This window comes from Ictalurus furcatus, chromosome 27, assembly GCF_023375685.1.
Source record: "Ictalurus furcatus strain D&B chromosome 27, Billie_1.0, whole genome shotgun sequence".
In the NCBI taxonomy this organism is placed as follows: domain Eukaryota; kingdom Metazoa; phylum Chordata; class Actinopteri; order Siluriformes; family Ictaluridae; genus Ictalurus; species Ictalurus furcatus.
The window spans coordinates 2,171,182-2,193,858 of NC_071281.1; the positions used below are offsets into that span (position 1 = coordinate 2,171,182).

The 22,677-nt window shown below is 41.8% G+C and overlaps 1 protein-coding gene across 1 annotated transcript; it reads left to right on the forward strand.

Annotated features, from left to right (window-relative positions):
• The first annotated feature begins 258 nt into the window (after positions 1-258).
• On the forward strand, positions 259-22,400 carry LOC128602567 (calpain-2 catalytic subunit). Its single transcript, XM_053616447.1, has 21 exons — positions 259-570; positions 1,248-1,317; positions 7,206-7,324; positions 7,604-7,737; positions 12,235-12,403; positions 12,508-12,591; positions 12,954-13,039; positions 13,282-13,350; positions 13,725-13,885; positions 14,342-14,511; positions 15,404-15,415; positions 15,539-15,750; positions 17,080-17,116; positions 17,237-17,302; positions 17,454-17,511; positions 17,594-17,658; positions 17,777-17,845; positions 18,947-19,025; positions 19,364-19,480; positions 21,068-21,126; positions 21,431-22,400. Exons 1-21 carry the CDS (start codon positions 340-342, stop codon positions 21,452-21,454), a joined length of 2,091 nt encoding a protein of 696 aa, XP_053472422.1. The 5' UTR covers positions 259-339; the 3' UTR covers positions 21,455-22,400.
• The last annotated feature ends 277 nt before the right edge of the window (positions 22,401-22,677 follow it).

Sequence of the window (22,677 nt, forward strand, 5' to 3'; positions counted from 1 at the left end):
TAGCTTTAACTCCCTACCTAGTGCACTTCATGCCCAAATAAAACAGAAAGAAAAAAAGAATTGGTATTGAACCATTAAAGTCTTCCTGCTTCATTATACGTGCAACTATAATAAACTGATTTTATTATAAGATGATAATATTATTCCATAATATAAAATGATTCATAGATATTTGTTTCGATCATGGAACAGTTTTGATGTATTCAGTACTCCTAGGATGTATGACAGATGAAACCACGCCCAGGGAGGAGAACCCAAAACTTCCTTAAACTCACTTCTGCAATCGCAGTGAGTTCTGTGCGCACTTTCCTCCGATCCTCCTGAGAAGCTGGTTCAGACATGTCGGGAGTCGCATCCACTTTGGCCAAGAAGCGAGCCCGGGCTGCGGGTTTCGGCACCAACGCGAACGCCAATAAATACCTGGACCAGGACTACGAGGCGCTCCGGAGCCAGCACCAGGGTCAGCTGTTCTGTGATCCTTACTTCCCAGCTGCGCCGGAGTCCCTGGGCTTTCGGGAACTCGGACCCAATTCCTCCAAGACCAGGGGTGTGCAATGGAAAAGACCTGGAGTAAGTGGGGCTGAATAAAAAACAAAACCGGAAAGAAACAAGGACAATGTTTCTTTGAGGAGGCTGGAAAAAATTTTCCATGCAGATTTATTAAAGAGGGGAGGGGAGGTGGAGATACATCCTGAAGCCAATTTGGATGGGAAAATAACTTGTTGAGAAACTCTAGGGTGGAGGGGGGGGGGGGGGGGGACCAAATCGTGATGCATGAGCAGATTGTGCAATCTGTCACATTCAGAAATAAACATTCAGATGTTTCTTAACTCTTTTCTGTAAAATGCTGTTTATTTCTTTATCTTCTCCTATTTGCATGAGGGGGTACAAACTTTTGTGTTGGATTGTTTTGTTGTTTTTTTTGCAACGCTGGTGGAAACAGACACTCATTTTCTTCTTGACCGATAAATGAAAGTCAGATTAGATATGATGTCGTGTGTATTTTGAGAAACTCTGCATGGTTGCTTGTTTGTTTGTTTGTTTGTTTGGCTATAATTAGCTTATTTCTCAAAATCTCAATAAGATATCAAACTTTTTAGAACGCATGAATCTTTATAAACGGGCAGACGGTTAAAAATGGGTGTCAGCTTCTGCCAGCACCAGTGCAGTCATTGTAAGGCAGGATAATTGCTCAAGGTGTGTCTACATCTACTTTTGTTTGTTTGTTTGTTTGTTTGTTTGAACAGGAGCTGTGCTCCAGACCTCAGTTCATCGTCGGAGGAGCTACGCGGACCGATATCTGCCAAGGAGCTCTGGGTAAGTCGCACAGCAACTGATGTTGAATTTACTGTAGATGCTGTTGCCTGTGGTATTGTTTTGGTTCACAACATGTCTGAAACAGGAAGTGATGACTCTCTCTCTCTCTCACTCACTCTCTCTCTCTCTCTCTCTCTCTCTCTCTCTCTCTCTCTCACTCATGCCCCCCCCCCCCCCACACACACACACACTAAAACAAATATGCCGGTTGTTGCTCCCTCTCTTTAACCACACTGAGTCCCTGGTGGTTAATTCCCTGAACCGGTTCAACAGCACTTTTATTTATAAGTGTCCTATACGAAGTGGCTCTGTAAGTAATTAACAGCACGAAAGTTTGGCATTTGGAACTTCCTCGTTCCTGCATGCCAAAAAATTAGCTATTCATTTTATGCAGAGGCTGAAAAGCCGAGCAGCGTCAGAGTGTAAAAGTCGACGTTTGGAAGCGCTAAACCTTAACTGCATCTGACTTTCTCGTTCGGATGAGTGTAAATGGCGAGAATAAAGGATCACCTGGAGAACTGGGTGTGTCTCTGGATGCACAGGCAGTATCGACTCTCATGAGTCATGACCAAAGCATTAGGGATTGCCCTCCTAGACACACTGTTCGAATCACAGATTTGGTTCATTAATTAAAAGCCAGGTGAGAACGGCACAATTTCGGGAATCACACATTTGAACGCCGACCAATAGTCGGTTCCGACGATACCAAAACAAATGATCTCCGTGACGGATTGAATCGTTTTGTAAATAAATCCATCCATTCATCTTCTATAACGCTTATCCTTCCTTCAGGGTCACAGGGGACCTGGAGCCAACCCAGGGAGCATGGGGCACAAGGCGGGGTACACCCTGGACAGGGTGCCAATCTCATTTTGTAAATGTATGAGTTTAATTGCATTTATATTTAGTATTTAGACACAGTGTAGTGTTGGAACAGTGGTTGAGGTTCTGTATTGCTGAGTTAAAATACCAGAACCGCTTATTGACCCCCTAGACCCTGTGATGGTCGCGGTCCAAAAAGGCTTGAATTTGGCGAAATTGCAATTGTACAAAATTGTCCTGCATGGTCTTTCGCAGCGATGTTTGTTGGTAAACGAGATATTTTAGCTGGACTCATGCTCGACACACGTGAATCGAAGTGGGCTTAGGCGGAACGTGCGTCGTGACGACGTCACGTGACGTTTCTCCGCCCAAATCTGCGGTCATTTCGAAAATTGCACGCGCCTCCGAACATCGCAGTGTTTGCTTGGATTTCCGTTCATTCCTGCGATCCAGAAATCTCGAAATCATGGAGGGAATGTTTGATTGTGTACTTGTTGATTTGAAAAAAAAATAAAAAAATTCATCAGCAGAAGCGTTTAATTCTGATTGGTCAGACAGGATTTGTATGTGTAAATGTTGATACTGTGAATTTTCTGTTAGGAGACGTTTATTTAGCATGTCTGGAAGGAGTCTCCAGTGTCAGCGCTTTTGTAGCAGTCTGTAATTTTTCTTCAAGACTTGTTTCTTGGACGATATGATACGTCCACGACGGTAACTGTAATTCTAAACAAGTAAAAAGTACCACTTGCTTGTATTGGAAAATATTCAACTTTGGGGTGGTAAAATAATAATAATAACAATAATAATAATAATAATAATAATAATAATAATAATAATAATAATTAGCAAAAAAACAAACAAACCATCCATCCAGTCATTTTATCCACTACTCAACAGACCTAACTTGTAGTACTTGTAGTAGTACTTGTAGTACTTGTAGTAGTACTTGTAGTACTAGAGTACTGAGTTGTGGTACACATCATGAAATCCAGTGTATCACATTTAAGCAAGTTGAAATGTTTTGGCGTAGGTGTCTGTCTCAAGAAGATTAAAGTTGTACACAATTCAAATGCAAAAACACCCTAACAACAGAGAGCGTAAAGCCTTGAAACGGCTCGTTTTGCAATACGGAGTATTAACGTGCGATTTTTCGGCATGTGATTGTGCACAAAAATAACTACTGAAATACGATTCACGGTGGGAAACAAAAGCAAGAGAAAGCACACAGTCCACAATCCTTAGCGTGATCAAATAGCTCTAAGCAACAGCCTGCGTGACTCCGTAACCACAGCCGGCTGTGCAGGCATGCATGATGATTTGCATGTTTTTAATTCCGTCTTGTGTTTCCCTCACATCCGTATATGCATCTGTTCACTTTTTGCTGTAGATTAAACTACCAATTACCAAGCACACGAATCGTTCGCGAACGGGTCGGCACAAGTAGACTCCGGGAGACGTGAGCGCTCGGGGCGTTTCTCCGTAATTCGTTTACTGCCTTTGGCAACAGGCAAAAATTCCAGACGTAGTATTCTAATGACCAGAATGACTTTTCTTCCCAGATTGCTTAGGCTGCGTTTACGTTACGTGGTTAAAGTGGCACAATTCCTAATATAGAACTATCTATAAAATGTTACACACTTCATTTTTAATTGGATTTGGAAGCACTTTTCACCTGCTTTTTAACAGTAGACATGGTTTTGTTGTCGCTGGTCTTGATGCATGTGGATAATCGCATGAAAACGTCTTGACTAATCGGTCCTTCCAGGATTTTTGCGATCGCAGACACAAACAATAGCCGGAGGAGCTCGCAATTTTTCAAGACGGCCGCATATGCGTCACGTGACGATGTCACGATGCAGCGCTCAGCCAAAACACTCTTCGATTCACGTGCATCGAACACGAGTACAGCTAAAAGGTCAAACATCGCTGTGAAAGACAATTTCATGCGGTTGGAATTTCGCCAGTTTCCGGGAAAAAGAAAAAAGAAAATAACTAAAATGTTAAACGCCACAAAAGTTTATCGCCAAATAAAGCAGTTTTTGGACCGCGACAATCACAAAATCCCGTACGGACTGACTAATGTGTCTTGAAGATCAAAAGTCGGGAAAAAAAAACATTTGTAAAAGTAAACACATTAGATATGTTTATATATATATATATATATATATATATATATATATATATATATATATATATATATATATTTGTAACATGCTTATTGATTCTGTTGGTGATTTGTTGGTTGGTGTTGTATTTCCATTATTAATGTGAGAAGTTAGTGGTTGGGGTGGGGGTGGAGGGGGGGTATTGTCAACAATCTCAAACAAGGGATAATGATCAGGTTTCACTGTAAGCTCCTAAAAAGAAAAGCGGTTCCTTTCTTGCTCAACGTTGTCTAGCGACATTCAGTGTCATATTAACATACCAGAAGTAGCGGAGACACGAAATACTGCAATGCACTCCCAGCAGAGAGTCTGCTCGGCTGGTCAGTGATCTAAATGGTAAATGGTCTGCACTTATAAAGCGCTTTTTTAACCTTAACGGTTCCAAAGAGCTTTACACTGTGTCTCATTCACCCATTCACACACACATACCAACGGAAGCAGAGCTGCCATGCAAGACGCTAGATTGCCATCGGGACCAACTTTGGGGTTCAGTGTCTTGCCCAAGGACACTTCGGCATGTGGGCCGGGAATCGAACCACCAACTCTACGATTAGTGGACAACCCGCTCTACCATCTGTGCAATAGCCGCCCAATCTACGAGGTGACGAGTGCGCTGGCGTTAAAGCATGAAAGTCAGAAACTTTTGAAGCTGATCTGTTTGAGCAAAGCGTACAGATAAGGAGGCGAGCGGGCTGAACACATGAAAAGACTAAAGCGCCGCCGCATTGCTGTCTTTAGGTCGAGAGGAAGCGAGGGCTGCGAAAGACCATTGGCTCCACTGGTAGTTGAACAGCATTTAATAACAAAGCGTCGATTGTGCCCGTCGTTCAGGATGGATTTTTCCGTTACAGTACGTTTACACCTACAGTTTGGCGTAAACAAAGTCTAACCTTTTATTACTAACAGGCGTGGACGTTCCACCTATGCTCGGGTGTGTTCAATTTCAAATTAAAGTCCATAACGATTACGGGGAAAATTGTTCATCAGGAGTAGACTGAATACCATAGACAGGAAAGTCTGCTGTAACGTTTGACGGCCTGACAACTCTGTGGTACTGCTGCGTGTCAAAACTTGTCCATCTGAAGAATGTGTGTCTGTGCATGTTCAGGTTTCCCTCTGCATGTTCAGGTTTCCCTCTGGATTTGTGCCAAGTTACTGAGCCGAAAACTCCGAGCCATTACGTAACGATGCATTGTCGTCTCTGCAAATCTGCTTCTTTAAGTGACATGTGCCGATGTTTTTGAAGTTTGAAGGAGTTTGAACTTGCATTCCACATGCACAGCGTGGCCCGTCAGCATTCCAGAAGTGCTCACATAACGAATTCTCCATTCTAATTGGTCAGAAGGTGTCGATTTCTATAAAAAACAGTTCTGACAATAACGCCAGCAGTAATTCAGATCATATGTTTGTATTAATGTGTTACTATGGTAACAGCTCGTTCACAGGGACTCGTACGGTATCTAAGACTAGTAAACGGATTTTTAAAAAGCGTGATGTCGTTTAACACAGTAAAATGTATATTTGTCTATATGGTGGCGTTTTCTGTAGGGAGATATCTATTTAACATTTTACGGAAGGAGTCTCCAGTGTCGGAGCTTTTTGTAACAGCAATAACGATTCTGCCGCAAGAGCGTCTTCAGAATCCACCATTTGTCGTTTGGCGCAGATCTTGAGAACAATGAGAATTTTTCGTTAAGTTACCGGGAACGAATTTGCAATTTGGACCATTTAGCTCCACCTACTGAGATGCATAAATATATGAAAACTACATTCACAGAGTTGGCGTTGAAATTCTCGGTCCAATCTGAAATTCGAATAGTGATCTAAAAGCAATGTGGCCACCACACAGCAACCAGTCCTTGCTGGGTGGAGTGTAATTTACTCAAACACTTGTAGCACATGATTGATTGCAAAATAAAAAAAAAGAAATTGCATTGATGCATGAAAAATGATGTATAGAAGTTTCAGAGACCATCTACAAAGTTTGAGGGGCGGAGTTATGTTAAAATAGCGCAGTCTGATCGAGCTGAAATCTGGTGCACCGCATTGTTGTGCTAATCTGCAGTTGGATTTCTAATGATGGCTGAGTTGTTTACAAAACATGGCCACACAGTAAAATCCCTAGTGTTGAATTAACACCCAGAGTGTTTATTTGAGTCTAATGGACTTATATAAACACTGTAGGGTGTGAATTCAACACTGGTGATTTTGCTGTGCACCATCAGCTTTGACCAGGCATTTCGCAAGGTTAGCACTGAACTCCCATCACAAAACATCTATGGTCTCATTTGAGTTCTGTGTAACTTGACAACACCTGGCCACTTGGGGACTCTATTTGCAAAGGGTGCTTGGACCCCACAGCTCACTCTTGTTTCTATATTTCTTCTTTTTCTCATTGTTATTATTATTATTGTTATTATTATTATTATTATTATTATTATTATTATTATTATTATTATCCCTGTCATTATATTACCATTTCAATGATATAATTATACACATATACTACAGTTATAACCTTACAAGAATTGCTTAATCTTTTGTATTTTCATGATAATGCTCTGCTTTAAAAAAAAAAAATACTGCTTTGATAAAACATTATTGGACATTATTGAGTTATGTCCATCATGGTTTTTTTTAAAAAACTGGTATAACTGGAAGTTACAGGATTGCCTGTCCCAAATACTCGTTATGTTTCCTAGTCCAAAACTACAGAACCTCAGAAGACAGATGTCATTAGGCTGCTTAGAAAATTGGACAATGGTCCAGTGGTGATATTGTATGGTGCAGTGGTGATATTGTAATATATCACAGGTGCTGAATATTGCAATATATTGTATAAATATATACATGCAGTTTGAACCATTTGAGTTTTGAGGTTTTTCTTTTTCTCTCTCTCAGGGGACTGCTGGCTCTTGGCGGCCATCGCCTCTCTCACGCTGAACCACGATGTGATGGCCAGGGTGATCCCCAGCGGCCAGGATTTCGAATCTGGCTATGCCGGAATCTTCCACTTTGAGGTGTTCATTTAAACCAATCTCTTTTTGGTCCAGTAAATATTTTGTATACAACAACAATGGTGTTGTTTTATCCACCGTCAATGTATTTAAGACATCCCATAATGTCTGGCCGAGATGTCCTCTTGTCTTCAAAGAGAAAGTGGTTGGATGGAATTTACGGTTAAAGGAGCAGAGAAATGTTTTACTCTCTATGCCAGCATTTGATTCGATCTTGTAGGGCTCAGATTTTCATTTTTAAGACGTCGTGTTTAAAAACACACCCTTCCTTCCATTCTTTAGTTCTGGCAGTTTGGCGAGTGGGTGGACGTCGTCATCGACGATCGGCTACCCACGAAGGATGGAAAGCTGCTGTTTGTCCACTCGGCAGAAGGCAACGAGTTTTGGAGCGCCCTACTGGAAAAGGCCTACGCTAAGTAAGGGCGTCTTTGCTTCTTAGCACTACTTCAGCTTTTATCCAGACTGTGCTCAGAATCTCTGGTTCTAAAACAGGATTATCAGTCTCCAGTTCTGAATGGCTTTGGGTCTACCAAAAATTGACAGGAGAGTCAGTTCTCCGAAGCGGAAAGGATGTGTGATGTGAAACATTTGCTTCTGGTAGCAGCTACTTTTGCTTTAGGCCAACTTAAGACACCACTTGGATGGTCATCCAGATGCCTCCAGAATCCAAGTGGTGTCTTTGGTCAAAAAATGGGGGTTTGGTCTATAAATGGAGGTGTGGTTTATGCTTGTTCTACTTATTATTATTATTATTAGTAGTAGTAGTAGTAGTGCTAGTAGTATCTATAGCATCCTCTGACGATGGGTGCACAGTTAAATAAGATTCATTGGCTTTAATTATGTCACGCATCGTGACGGAGCGGAGATAGGACGGATGCAAGTGCAGTATGAACAGTGTTTATTTTAAAAGAGAGACAGGCAGACAAATCCAAAACGTGATCCAAAAACATAATCCAAAACAGGCGAAGGTCAGGCGATTGGCAAACAGGCATACACAGGGTTAAACATGAATCAAGGTCGTGGTCACGGAAAACAGGGTCGATAAACAAAACGAGAAACATGAACTATGACGAGGAACTGGGAGCGGATAATCCAGCGTGAACTAACTCTAAACATGGAACGTGACTATGACTACTAAACGAACTAATCTAACTCTATGATAATCTTCCGCGCCATGTGCTGGGAGGCGCGCGGTATATATGTAGACATGATCAGCGTCTAAACTGCTAGCAGCTGAGGGCAATACAGACACACGTGAAATCCCAGCCAATGACAGAACAGGGAAGAGACATGACAGAAACATAAACAAAACACACGTGTCCAGATGTCACTACGGTCAACAATGGAAAAGCAGGTGCTCGCGCATTCGCGCTTAGAGCACGCTGCTTCAAGGGGGAATCATGACAGAACCCCCCCCCAAAGGCACTCCTCCCGGAGTGCCATGAGTCATCCCATTTCATTGGCGGCCCCAGCCCCCTGGGCTGAATGTCCCAAGCAGAGCCAGGAAACCGCACGGTGTTCTTGGCGGCGCAGGGAAGCGGAGCGACGTCCCTGGCTGAACAGGGAGGCAGAGTAACGACCACAGCCGGGCAGACAGGCTGAGAGAAGTCCCCGGCAGAGCATGAAAGCGGAGCGATGACCACAGCCGGGCAGGCAGGCTGAGCGAAGTCCTCGGCGGAGCATGAAGGCAGAGCGACGTCCTCGGCAGAGCAGGAAAGCAAAGCGACGTCCTCGGCTGAACAGGGAAACAGAGCGCTGTACTCAGCAGAGCAGGGAAGCAGGGCGACGTCCCCGGCTGAACAGGTAGGCAGAGCGACAACCACAGCCGGGCAGACAGGCTGAGCGAAGTCCTCGGCGGAGCAGGAAAGTGGAGCGAAGTCCCCTGTAAGGCCAGGGAGAGGAGCGTGGGTCCCCTCGAAGCAGGAGGGGGGAACGATGTTCGCCATGGAGCAGGAAGGCTGAGCGACGACCTCAGCCGAGCAGGGAGACTGAATGACGACCTCAGCTGAACAGGGAGGCTGAGCGACGACCTCAGCTGAGCATGAAAGCGGAGCGACATTCACAGCAGGGCAGGTGGGCTGAGGGAAGTCCTCAGCGGAGCATGAAGGCAGAGCGACGTCCTCGGCGGAGCAGGAAAGCAGAGCGACGTCCTCGGCTGAACAGGGAAACAGAGCGCTGTACTCAGCAGAGCAGGGAAGCAGGGCGACGTCCTCGTCGGAGCATGAAAGCGGAGCGACGTCCCCGGCTGAACTGGAAGGCAGAGCGACGTCCTCAGCTGAACAGGAAGGCAGAGCGACGTCCTCGGCTGAGCAGGAAGGCAGAGCGACGTACTCAGCGGAGCCTGCAAGCTGAACTTGGCTGGTCATGTCAGCCGATTGGGATGTGAGCAGAGCTTGGTTGTCCGTGTCAACAGACACTTGGTTGTGCATGTCAGCAGACGTGGACGTGAGCAGAGCTTGGTTGTCCCCGTCAGCTGACTTGGGCGTGAACATAACTTGGCTGTGCGTGTCAGCAGATTCGGGCGTGAGCAGAACTTGGCTGTGTGTGTCAGCACACTCGGGCGTGAACATAACTTGGTTGGTTGGGTCATCAGATGGGAACACGAGCAGAGCTTGGTTGTTTGTTTCAACAGACACTTGGTTGTGCATGTCAGCAGACATGGACGTGAGCAGAACTTGGCTGTGCGTGTCAGCAGACTCTGGCTTTGGCAGAACTTGGGTGGTCTTGTCGGTAGTCTTGGGCATGGGATGAACTTGGGCGACCGGGTCGGTAGACTTGGGCGTGGACTGAACCTGGGTGACCAGGTCGGTAGACTTGGGCGTGGGCTGAACTTGAGCGACCGGGTCGGTAGACTTGGGCGTGGGCTGAACTTGGGCGACCGGGTCGGTAGACTTGGGCGTGGGCTGAACTTGGGCGACCGGGTCGGTAGACTTGGGCGTGGGCTGAACTTGGGCGACTGGGTCGGTAGGCTTGGACGTGACATCAGGAACTTGAGACTTGACTTGGACTTCAGAGACTGGAGACTTGACTTGGACCTCAGGGACTTGAGACTTGACGTGGACTTGGACCTCAGGGACTTGAGACTTGACTTGGACTTGGACCTCCGGGACTTGAGACTTGACTTGGATTTCAGAGACTAGAGACTTGACTTGGACTTGGTCCTCAGGGACTTCAGACTTGACTTGGATTTCCGAGACTTGAGACTTGACTTGTACTTCAGTGACTGGAGACTTGACTTGGATTTCTGAGACTTGAGACTTGACTTGGACTTCAGTGACTGGAGACTTGACTTGGACTTGGACCTCAGGGACTTGAGACTTGACTTGGACTTCAGAGACTTGAGACTTGACTTGGACTTGGACCTCAAGGTTGAGCTCTGGTGCTGGAGCCTCCTTGTTGACCTCTAGCTGGAGCTCGGCAGGTGAGCCCACCTCGTGGGTCTCAGGTTCAAGCTCTGAGGTCGCCAGGTTCACCTCCGGCTGGGGCTCAGGTGCCGAGACCTCCGACAGGCGCTCCGAGGTCACCCTGTTGACCCCGGGCTGGATCTCTGCACGGGCTCTCCGGTGGAGTTTCTTATGCTCCCGCCAGCTGCTCTTGAAGCATTCATGAGAGCAGTAGAATGCTTCCTGGAGACCCAGTTTTTCGCAGGTAGGGCATTGTAGCTTGGTCTCCCTCCTGCAGCCCTCAGACATGCACGTCGGTGCCACCTCCTCCACGTTGGCTGGAAACTGAAGCGGATCGGTGGAGGCTGACCTGTCAATTCCCTCATAATAGAGGTTAAAGGGCAGGTCAGGCTGGGGCTGTCCATTGACTCTCCACCCCAGTAAATCCAGACCATGAAGCTGCCCTGGTTGCTTGAACTCCTCCATAAAAAGTTCTGCAAATTGAGTGACATCCTGGAGGGCAGAGGACCCAGTGCTCACCAGCTGCTCCGCCCAATCACGGGCCGGACCACAAAACCTGGACACCAAGAACCGGATCCACTGTCTTTTAGTAGGCTTGGGATACGCCAGGCTGCAGAAATATTCCTGGCAGCTGAAGAGGAACTCCAGCGGGTAGCTCCCCAATCCCGCTGTCTCTGGCGGCAGTTCAATGGCGTACTGCTGAAGGAACTGCACGGACAAGAAATGCGGCCAGTAATCGGAACGTTTCCCGATAAGGTATTGTCCTGCTACTCCCATTGTAGCGTGATGTCGCCCCTGTCCTCCTGCTGCATCCATGTTATGGCGGAAGATTCTGTCACGTATCGTGACGGAGCGGAGATAGGACGGATGCAAGTGCAGTATGAACAGTGTTTATTTTAATAGAGAGACAGGCAGACAAATCCAAAACGTGATCCAAAAATGTAATCCAAAACAGGCGAAGGTCAGGTGATCGGCAAACAGGCATACACAGGGTTAAACATGAATCAAGGTCGTGGTCACGGAAAACAGGGTCAATAAACAAAACGAGAAACATGAACTATGACGAGGAACTGGGAGCGGATAACCCAGCGTGAACTAACTCTAAACATGAAACGTGACTATGACTACTAAACGAACTAATCAAACTCTATGATAATCTTCCGCGCCGTGTGCTGGGAGGTGCGCGGTATATATGTGGACATGATCAGCGTCTAAACTGCTAGCAGCTGAGGGCAATACAGACACACGTGAAATCCCAGCCAATGACAGAACAGGGAAGGGACATGACAGAAACATAAACAAAACACACATGTCCAGATGTCACTACTGTCAACAATGGAAAAGCAGGTGCTCGCGCATTCGCGCTTAGAGCACGCTGCTTCAAGGGGGAATCATGACCAATTATACTTAATGGCTTGAGGAATTGAATTATGTGCGTGTAAACATTTGTTGTTGTTGTTGTTAATTATCAGCTACTTCATTTGCTAATTCTTTCCTAACTCCCTGCAGGGTGAACGGCTCGTACGAGGCTCTGTCTGGAGGCTCCACCACCGAGGGCTTTGAGGATTTCACCGGCGGAATTGCCGAGCAGTACGAGCTGAGGAAAGCGCCGGCGAACATGTTCCAGATCATCCAGAAAGCTCTGGCATCTGGAGCGCTGCTCGGCTGCTCCATAGACGTGAGCACTGTTCATACACACTCTTTTCTCTCTCTCTCTCTCTCTCTCTTTATTTATTTTTTAATCAACATTTCACGAGCTATTCATGTGCGATGTGTGTGTAGATCACGAGTGCTGCTGATTCAGAGGCCATCACTCGGCAGAAATTGGTGAAGGGACACGCCTACTCGCTGACAGGGGCTGTCGAGGTACAAACAAAATGATAAAATAATAATTATAAATGATAAAATAATAATTATATATATATATATGTTGTATATATATATATATATATATATATATATATATATATATATATATATATACATATATATATATATATATATGTATACACACACACACACACACACACAAAATGATAAAATAATAATTATATATATATATATGTTGTATATATATATATATATATATATATATATATATATATATATATATATATATGTATATATATATATATATGTATATATATGTATATACATATCAGAGTTTCACATTCTGCTTTTAGTTGTGTGTGAGAGCCGTTACCCTGTGTGTTGTGTTTTGCATTAAGGTCAATTACCGTGGTGGTCTGGAGAAGCTGGTGCGCATGAGGAACCCGTGGGGTCAGGTGGAGTGGACTGGAGCCTGGAGTGATGGGTAACACACACCACACACATACAACCGACACACACTCTCGTCCAGTTTATTACGGCTTACAAGTGTGCAGGAAATTTTAAATGACAAATGTTGGTACATAATAACAAACCCTTTCCAAACCAGTATCAAGTCTAGTCGCTATTCATACGCATTGGCTTTTGGCAAGACATTGTTATAGTCTTAACAATTTATTTTTTTAACGAATACATGACTACACGAATGCTTTATTCTTGATATTGCAGCTCATCTGAGTGGAACTCTGTGGATCCTTCGGAGCGGCCGAACGCCAACGCGGAAGACGGAGAGTTTTGGTAATGCTAAAAATCAAATCTTAAAAACGTACAATTGTTATAATAAGGAGTGCTGAAAATCGTATATATAAACATATTCTGATTAAACATGAAACAATATATTAGACTAATCATTTTGAGACACTATATTAAATTTTTTTTTAATTGTAAATTCGATCTACTATAACTGTAATTCATTTCTAAATTGAATTTTTTTTTTACTTTTTTTTATTTTATTTAAATGCTAACTATCCAATAAATATGATTTTAAAATGTTTAATCATGGTTGTTTTTTTTTTAAATAAAATAATAACCAGACTAATGGATTTGAAACTATGATATATATATATATCATCTCTGAGTAAGTCTGAGTCGTGTTGTATGTTTGCGCATAGGATGTCGTTTTCCGAGTTCCAGCGGCAGTACTCGCGTATCGAGATCTGCACCCTGACGCCAGACGCCGTCACTAGCGACCAGGTCAAGCCATGGAGCGTGAAAAACTATAGCGGGAACTGGAGGAGGGGCTCCACAGCTGGAGGCTGCAGGAATCATGCTCGTAAGCACAATTTCAGCTCGTTCGATCGTTTTTCAACCGACCTGCTAGACAGGATTTAGGTGTGACTTTGTTCTGAAGAGGACGTGGGGGATATGTTTACCGCGAAACTAATGTCAGATGACGTGTTAGTCGAGAGTGAGTCGACAATGTCCACACCACCAGCAAAAAAGACAAAGCGGCAGGAAGTTATTCGTTTTACAGTGAAGTGGGCGGGGGCAAGTGATGTGGAAAGGTGGGGCAGAGTTTTAATGTTGATGAGAGAGTGAGGGACGGGTATACTTCTTCTTTTTTTCCCCCAACCATGTAACATTATCCCTCGTTTTTTTTGGTCCTGACCGTGAATCTGCCAATGTCTGATTTGCACTACCAAGGAAACCATGGCAACCGACAATATTTCAAGAATTGCCCAGTGAGCTTGTTGTTGTTTCTGAATTTCCACTCGGTTCCCTTTTGCAGAAACGTTCTGGATGAACCCGCAGTTTGTCATGAAGGTGAACGAAGAGGACGACGACCCGAATGACAACGAGAAGGGCTGCAGCCTCTTAGTGGGTCTGATCCAGAAGAACCGGCGCCGTTTAAGAAAGGAGGGAGGGGACATGCACACCATCGGCTACGCCATCTACGAGGTCAGAGGAAGAGGCCCGGTTCTGATGTGTCTCTTTTAAATCACGATCCTGGAGTGTATGTGCCCAAAAGTTTGCATACCCCTTGCAGAATCTGCAAATTCTTAATACTGTGAACAGGATGATGGGTGTAAATTGTTAGAATTTTGTCTTCTGGAAGACATGTAAATACCTTATTTAGTGTCTGAAGGGCAGGACTAAATGAAAAAAAAAAGATCTTTAAACAAAATAATAACAATTTACACCGATCACCCCCTTGGCTCTTGATGTATCTACTTTTGGGCACAACTGCATATATGTGTGTGTGTGTGTGTGTATATATATATATATATATATATATATATATATATATATATATATATATATATATACTGTATATATATATGTAGCACCATTAATATACAAATTGTGTTGTTGTTTTTTTCTCGTAAAGACCCTGGTTATACTGTATAATATCATGTAATATCATGGTGAGCACTGAATGAGCTGTGGTTTGGCCTTGAGCCTAAGCAACACACTACTGTATGACAATGAATTAGGAAGTAAAAAATAGATCTGAGAAGAACAGCTTGAAGAGCTGGATAGAGGAAATGAGGAAAGAGCGTGGAGGATGTGTGTTTTTGGGACTGAGTAAGGAGGGTTGGTTGATATTCTTATTGAAGAAAAGGAAATGGTTCATCAAACGTGCAAGGACGTTTTCCCCCAGTGTTTGGAGTGACCTTGCTGTATAGTTAGTTATAGTGTGTTGTGATGATGACTGAGGATGCATCGTTTCTGAGTTTTGAATATGATGCAGATATGAATATTTTACAGTATAGAAATAAAAAGTGTTGTGTATGAAACGCTGACTTGTTCATGTTAATTTGACACGTTTTTATTTTCTGCATTTCCACAGGTGCCTTCCCAGGTAAGCGCACAAATAATTTAATAACCAACTATTATTTATGTCGCGCCTTTCATACATACAGTGCGTTTTTTTTGTGTGTGTGTGTGTTTCCTGCCGTTCTGATCGGCTCTATCCTTCCACCAGTTCCAAGGCCAGACGAACTTGCACCTGGACAAGAACTTTTTCCTGACGCACGCGCAAACAGCTCGCTCCGAGACCTTCATCAACCTGCGCGAGGTCAGCACCCGGTTCAAGCTGCCAGCCGGCGAATACCTCGTCGTTCCCTCCACCTTCGAACCCCACTTGGATGGCGACTTCTGCCTGCGCGTCTTCTCTGAGAAGCAGACCGAAACACAGTAACCGTTTTAAATCCTCTTTCACAGACTACGATCATCACTACACTAATACATTTCAAAACATTCTTTTGATGAATGCCAGTCAGTTGTAAATCATCAAGCGCATTCACTTCGCTGCTGATTTACATTTAGCCACGCCCACCGAACTCCATAAAAGGCATGAAACGGAAGCAGTGTGTACAAGTCCTCAGGATAGCACACATAATTCATTTATATGGACAGGCGGATAAAGAAATATTTATTATTGATTTCACAAAAGAATGAATCTATTAATTGAAGTGAATGAGTGAAGGAAAAAGAAAGAAAGAGTGAAGGGAAGAATGAATGACTGATTTGGAAATAAGTGAAATGGAAGGGAAAAATGAAAGAACGACAAGAAGAAAGCATAAATGAAAGCATGAACGGAAGAAAGACGGAATGGTGAATGAATGCAGCAATGAATGAATGAATGAACAAATGAAAGAGAAAGAAAAAATGAAATTATGAATGAGAGGAACAATGAATGATGAATTAATGAATGAGAAAGAATTGAAAAAGAAAAAAAGACAATGAATGGAAGAAAGACGGAAGAAAAAGAATGAATGGGTGAATGAATGAATTCGTGAATTAATGATTCGGAAGTGATTGAAAGGAAAGGAAAAAATGAAAGTCGGAAAAATGAAAGCAGAAATACAAGGAAGACAGGACAAAAGAATGAATAAATGCACAAAGGAATACATGAATGAATGAATGGATGAATGAGTGCATGAATGAAAAAGAAAGAAAGAATGAGATAATGAATGGAAGAAACAAAGAATTGATGACTAAATGAAAGAATGAATGAGAAACAATTGAAGAAGAAAGAATAAATGAAAGCATGAATGGAAGAAAGACAGAACAATGACTGAAAGAGAAAGAATGAATGAAATAATGAATGGGAGAAATGGTGAAGGATGAATTAATGAATGAGAAAGAAATGATGAAAGAATGAAAAAAGACAATGAATGGACGAAAGACGGGGGGGAAAAAGAATGAATGGATAAATGAATGAATGAGTTCGTGAATCAATGATTGGGAATTCATTGGAATCAAAAGAAGAAATGAAAGTTGGAAAAACAAAAGCATGAATAGAAGAAAGACAGGACAAAAGAACGAACAAATGCACCAAGGAATATGTGAATGAATGAATGAATGAGTGCATGAATGAAAAAGAAAGAAAGAATGAGATAACGAATGGAAGAAACAAGGAATTGCTGACTAAATTAAAGAATGAATGAATAAATGAGTAATAAAGTAATAATTATTCAGGAAAGTTGATGTAATGTGTATATACGTCTTTTCCCTTCACAGGCGCTGCGATGATCCTGTCGATGCTAAATTAGAAGACGTGAGTTTAGTTTTAGAATGATTTTTTTATTATAAAGAATGTTATTTTTTGATGACGTCACAACATCTGGCGGAAATTCTTTCCGTGGCTATAAATACGGCTGAACCTTCCTTTTTCCAGGAAACCGTGTCCGATAGTGAAGTAGAGGGAAGCTTCAGGAGCCTGTTCATGAAACTGGCAGGAGCTGTACGTGCAGAGCTTCAGCTATTTCTCAAAAATATGCAATTCGATTCTTCATGAGCATCTTAGTTTACGGCTCAGATTTTGTTCATGCACAGTATAGCTTTGATATTAATGAAGACTTTCCTGTTGAAATCACCCATCTGTCTCTTCTCAGGACATGGAGATCTCTGCTGTGGAGCTCAGATCAATACTGAACAAAGTTGTCGCAAAACGTACGTATGCTTTTATTAACCTGCTGAGCTCACCGTAATATAGGCGGACTTTGTCTTACTGGATTGTCTTTTGATTTTCAAGGAACTGACATTAAGACAGACGGCTTCTCCTTGGACACATGTCGCACCATGGTCAACATCATGGATGTATCCTCATGTTAACGCACTCAATATTTTTTAATTTCGACAAAATACACACCTTGATAATGAGCTAGTCTGAAGTAATCGTCCGCCATTTTGAATATTTCCCTTGACTGGCACTCAGGACAGCGGCAATGGAAAGCTTGGCTTGGGCGAGTTCGCTACGTTGTGGAAGAAAGTGCAGAGATACATGGTAGGAACCTAAGATCAATGCTCATGGGTTATTTTAGTCTCGCAAGAGTCTGAACAGAGTGCAGTTTTTTAACATTTAGTTAATGGTGACCAGTATATTGTTTATATACATACATTATTTTGAAATGTATCATATTTTCCAGACAATAATCAATAAAAATGATTATGAAACATTGAAACATGAAACATTAAATGAAACATACATTGCTCCAATATATTGGTGTTTTTAACGAGGTGTTGGTCTACCAAAAAAAAAAAAAAACCCTCTGTTATTATAGCACATGAGAGTGTAAACTACTGTAACTTTCGGAGTAGCATGCATACTGCGGAAATAACACGACTACCGAAAAGTATTTGCTAGAATAACTAATTATAAGGAAAAATCCAACAGACTGGTCAAACTACCATTACTGCTAGCATAGCATGCCTAGCATTAACGCTACTGAACGAGCAACTACCCCTTAATGAGTAAATACAGAATGAGCAAACTAACTACAGTAACACACTAACGAATGATCAAACTACCATAACTGTTGGAGATGCATGCCTACTCTAATTAATGAAATTAGAGAAAACATGAAAACACTAATTAATGGCCAATCTAGCATCTCTGCTAGAGTGACACATCATCATTAAAACAGTAATGAATCTCATGAACTACCTATAAGACTGGAATGACACCTCTTCAAACTACCATCTCTGATACCATTAGGAAAGAAAGCATGAACAAATGGTCAAACTACTGTAGTTGCCAGAATAGCATGCCTACCATAAAAGCACAACAGAATGGGCAAACTACCATAACTATGGGAATGTCTAATGTTAAAAAAATAATAATAAATAAAAATAACGAACGTACATCTTGATAAAACCCTAATAAATCGTCAAACTACCATAATAATGTACCAACAATTTATTGTTCAAAGTAACTTGGCAAGAACTGGCCACTAGGGGTGATATTTGCTGAAGGTGCTTGGACCCCGATGATCGCTGCTTGCGGCTATATTTAGGGGTCCAAGCACCAAAGTTTGAATTTTCCTGGATGATGATTGCAGATTTCAAAGCTTAAGTTGTAATTAGTATTTTCTTATGGTTGGTGTAGAACATCTATAAGGAAAATGACATGGATAACTCCGGGAATATAAGCACAACAGAGCTTCGTGGGGCATTGGCGAAAGCTGGTAAGTCAGACCTCGTGTCACATCAGTCACAAGACCTCTATTCACAGACTCATCTGATATACACTCACAACTCTGTCTACTACTTCTCACAGCAATACAGTGTTGTGAGTAGGCAAAAACATGAAATACCAGAATGCACGAAATGGTGTTTTGATGTTTTAATATTAGCCTATGGGTTAATTCATCCAAGTGTATCTGGAAGTTCTTTGTTTGACATGTTATACCATTATACTCCTACACATTATCACAGTGTTTTGAATATATTCTCATATTTCTGTCATGAATATGGAGTGAATTTTGCCTATAAGATCTCTGAATCTGTCTTTTGTTTTTGATAGGATTTAGTCTGAATGATACCATCTTCCAGCTGTTGGTGGCCCGCTACGCTGTTACTGACCTCACCATTGATTTTGATGACTTTGTGAGCTGCCTTATGCGATTGGAACTGATGTTCCGTAAGTGTAGTCGTAAATTCTACATAGCTGGAGAAAAAAATAACAACAACATACACTTTAAGGCCAAAACTATGTGGACACCTGACCACCACATCCAAATGTGGGTTTTTCCCAAAATGTCGCCGCCAAAGTTGGAATGACTTTGCATGCTGTAGCATTTAAGATTTCCCTTCTCCGGAATGAAGGTGCCCGAACATGTTCCAACATGACTGGAATGGGATGTTCAGCATGCACGTATGAGTGTGATGGTCAGATGTTCACATGCTTCATTCTAAAGGTGTCTTTAATGTAATAGGCAAAGATTTAATCTGTGTACTGCCTCTAAAACAACATGCCAGTACTCATGTCCATTCATAGCATTAATGTTGTAAAAATGAGCAAACAATAACATAACACCTCATCAAGTGCAGCGGTCACCGTTCTGTTTATCACATGAGAAAAGTACTACAAACTACCAACTACCACTAATTGCTGGAGTAGCGTGCGTACTGCAGGAGGAACTTGAATACTGCAAAAGCGCCGACGAATAGGCAATCTATGGCAGTTGTGAAAAAATACTAATGAAAGGTCAACTGCTAGAATAATACAGCTTTAGTCAAAACACATATGAGAGCAGACTACCATGTACAAGTACAAGAAAACTACATCTACTCTACCAATATTAATGAATGGTCAAACGAAAATAAGTGCTAGAATAGAGTGCCTACTGTAAAAAAAGAAAGAAACCACTAATTAATGGTCAAACTACCAACTGCTAGAATAACACAGTTTCAGTAGAAACACTTACAAGAAACTAAAATACCATAAATGCAAGAAGAGTAGATTAGTGTATGGTAACAAATGGTCAAACAACCGAAACTGCTAGAGTAACGTGCCTACCAGAAAAACACTAATAGACGGTCAAATTGTAGTAATTTCTAGAAAAATGCCTACCATAGAACTCTACAGAATGGGCATTCCTACTGTAACCATTGTGAACTACATTATATACATTATATACTACAATAAAAACACTAATGAATGATCAAACTACCATAACTGCTGGAGTAGCACACTGTAAAAGCACTAATGATGAGTGGAAAATGCTGTGACACGGAATGAGCAAACTACCATAACCACAGGACCAACATATCTGCTGTAGAAACCCTACAGAATGGCCAACTACCATAACATGACCCCTGTTAAAACCCGACCTGCTAGCATACCACGCCAACCATAAACACACTACTGAACAGCCACAACTACGGGAATAACAAGTCTGGCGAGTTTTCCCGAATGCTATTATCTTGTTAAGCTAGCTTGTTTACGTTAGCCTGTACTGAACAATTTACAGGCTTTGTTGAATGTATTGAGCAATTAGCAGAGATTTTCTGCATGTTAACAGCAAACTGGCTGAAATGCGAGCAAGATGTTACTACATGAAGCTGCCACAATAGTGCAATAGATACTATCTTTTTTTGTGGCAGAGTATCTACCTTTCCTGTCCAAATCACCATGTTCTTTTAGTTTTTTAGTCAATCATTCCTGGACTAAATATTTGGGACAGTCTTGTGACCATATCTTGTGTTTCTGTTTCCTGTTATTTAGGAGTTTTCCAGAAGATGGATCCACACAACACCGGTTTCTTAGAGATGGACTTTCAAATGGTTAGTTTACCTAATGTTTCATACATATATATAATATAATATAATATAATATGTACACACACACACACTGGTGTTTGAAAGTTTGTGAACCCTTCAGAATTTTCTACATCTCTGCATAAATATGACCTAAAACATCATCGGATTTTCACACAAGTCCTAAAAGTATATAAAGAGAACCTAATTAAACAAACGAGACAAAAATATAATACTTGGTCATTTATTTATAAACTTTCAAGCACCACTGTATATACGATGGAACTGTATCTGCTTCATCTAAACACGGTTTTCTCTCTTGTCTCCACAGTGGCTGTGCTTAACTATGATCTGAACGGCTCCAGCCTGAGCGCAGCAGAGAAGCTAAGAGTCCAATCTTAAAAATTGTCCGTTGCTTAAACATGATTCTTAAAGCAGGCAGTGTGCGTAAGAATTCAAGAACATTTTTGTGCGTCTAGAGTAAATTTAGTAGGAAAGTTAAAAGTGTGCTGTAATACCGATTACCGATAGATTTGTGTCTAAGCAGTTAATACTATATGCTATGTATTTAAAAAAAAAAAAAAAGATTGTATTGTTCACTTTTTGGATGCTTTTTTGATAGATGGTTACCAAAGTTTGAATTTCTTTCTGGTTTTATGGTATATTATTGAGCCAAAATCGAGTCATCACCAAAGATAAGTGCCTTGGAATAGATATGGGCTGATATGTAATGTTTTATATAGCACGATATCCGATGATGTGACAATATTGGATAATTCAAAAATCTGTCCTTGGTTTTATTTGGTTGAAGGGTAAGGGATGAGGGTGAGGAAAAATCAAGGCTATCTATTTATAATTAAAAACACTAGGCTACTCTCAAATCTGTTAAATGTTTATGAAGAAGTTTATTATGGTGTGATATCCCTGCTGATAAAAACAATAGAAACCATTACAGACATCCTAATGATTTCCACTACAATATTTTTTGGTCCATATTCATATTAAGATTTAATGGTTTGTATTGGTTCTCAAACATATTTCATATATAAAACAGTTTATTATCCAACTTGGATTACATTTCTGGTTTAAAACGACACTTTCGGGGGTACTTTAATCTGAAACGCTGCATGATTTCATTGTAAGGGTTGTGTTTTGGCGGGAGTGGAATTTTAAAAAATATATATATTATTATTATTATTTTATTTTCTCTTCATGGTGGTGTCCATAAATATTTCACAATGTACTGACAAATCGATGTATTTCGGCTTTTCCTCACCATTAAACTTTTTTTTTTAAAGGTCTCTTTCTTGAAGCTGCAGTCATTTTTCTTTTCTTGCGCAACACGGCTCTCGAATCGACCACAAGTGAATTATTAGGAAGTGCTGGGGGGAAGGTGGTAAATTTGAATAGATCCAGATCCAGAATAGATCACGTGCGTTAGATTTACCCTGACACACCCCAAACAGAGATATCCGAACTGGGGGTGTGAGATGAGGGGGTTGGGGAGGGGGGGTTGTGGAGGGGGGGGGGGATACACAGATAATAACTTGTTTTAAAATGTTAAAAAAAAAAAAAAAA

What these genes read in the sequence shown, in the direction of transcription:
- LOC128602567 (XM_053616447.1), top strand. Translation starts at nt 340, where the DNA reads ATGTCGGGAGTCGCATCCACTTTGGCCAAGAAGCGAGCCCGGGCTGCG. An exon ending in CCGGAATCTTCCACTTTGAG is followed by an intron (nt 7,325 to 7,603) that starts GTGTTCATTTAA and finishes TCCATTCTTTAG; the next exon opens with TTCTGGCAGTTTGGCGAGTG. An exon ending in TCGATGCTAAATTAGAAGAC is followed by an intron (nt 17,117 to 17,236) that starts GTGAGTTTAGTT and finishes TCCTTTTTCCAG; the next exon opens with GAAACCGTGTCCGATAGTGA.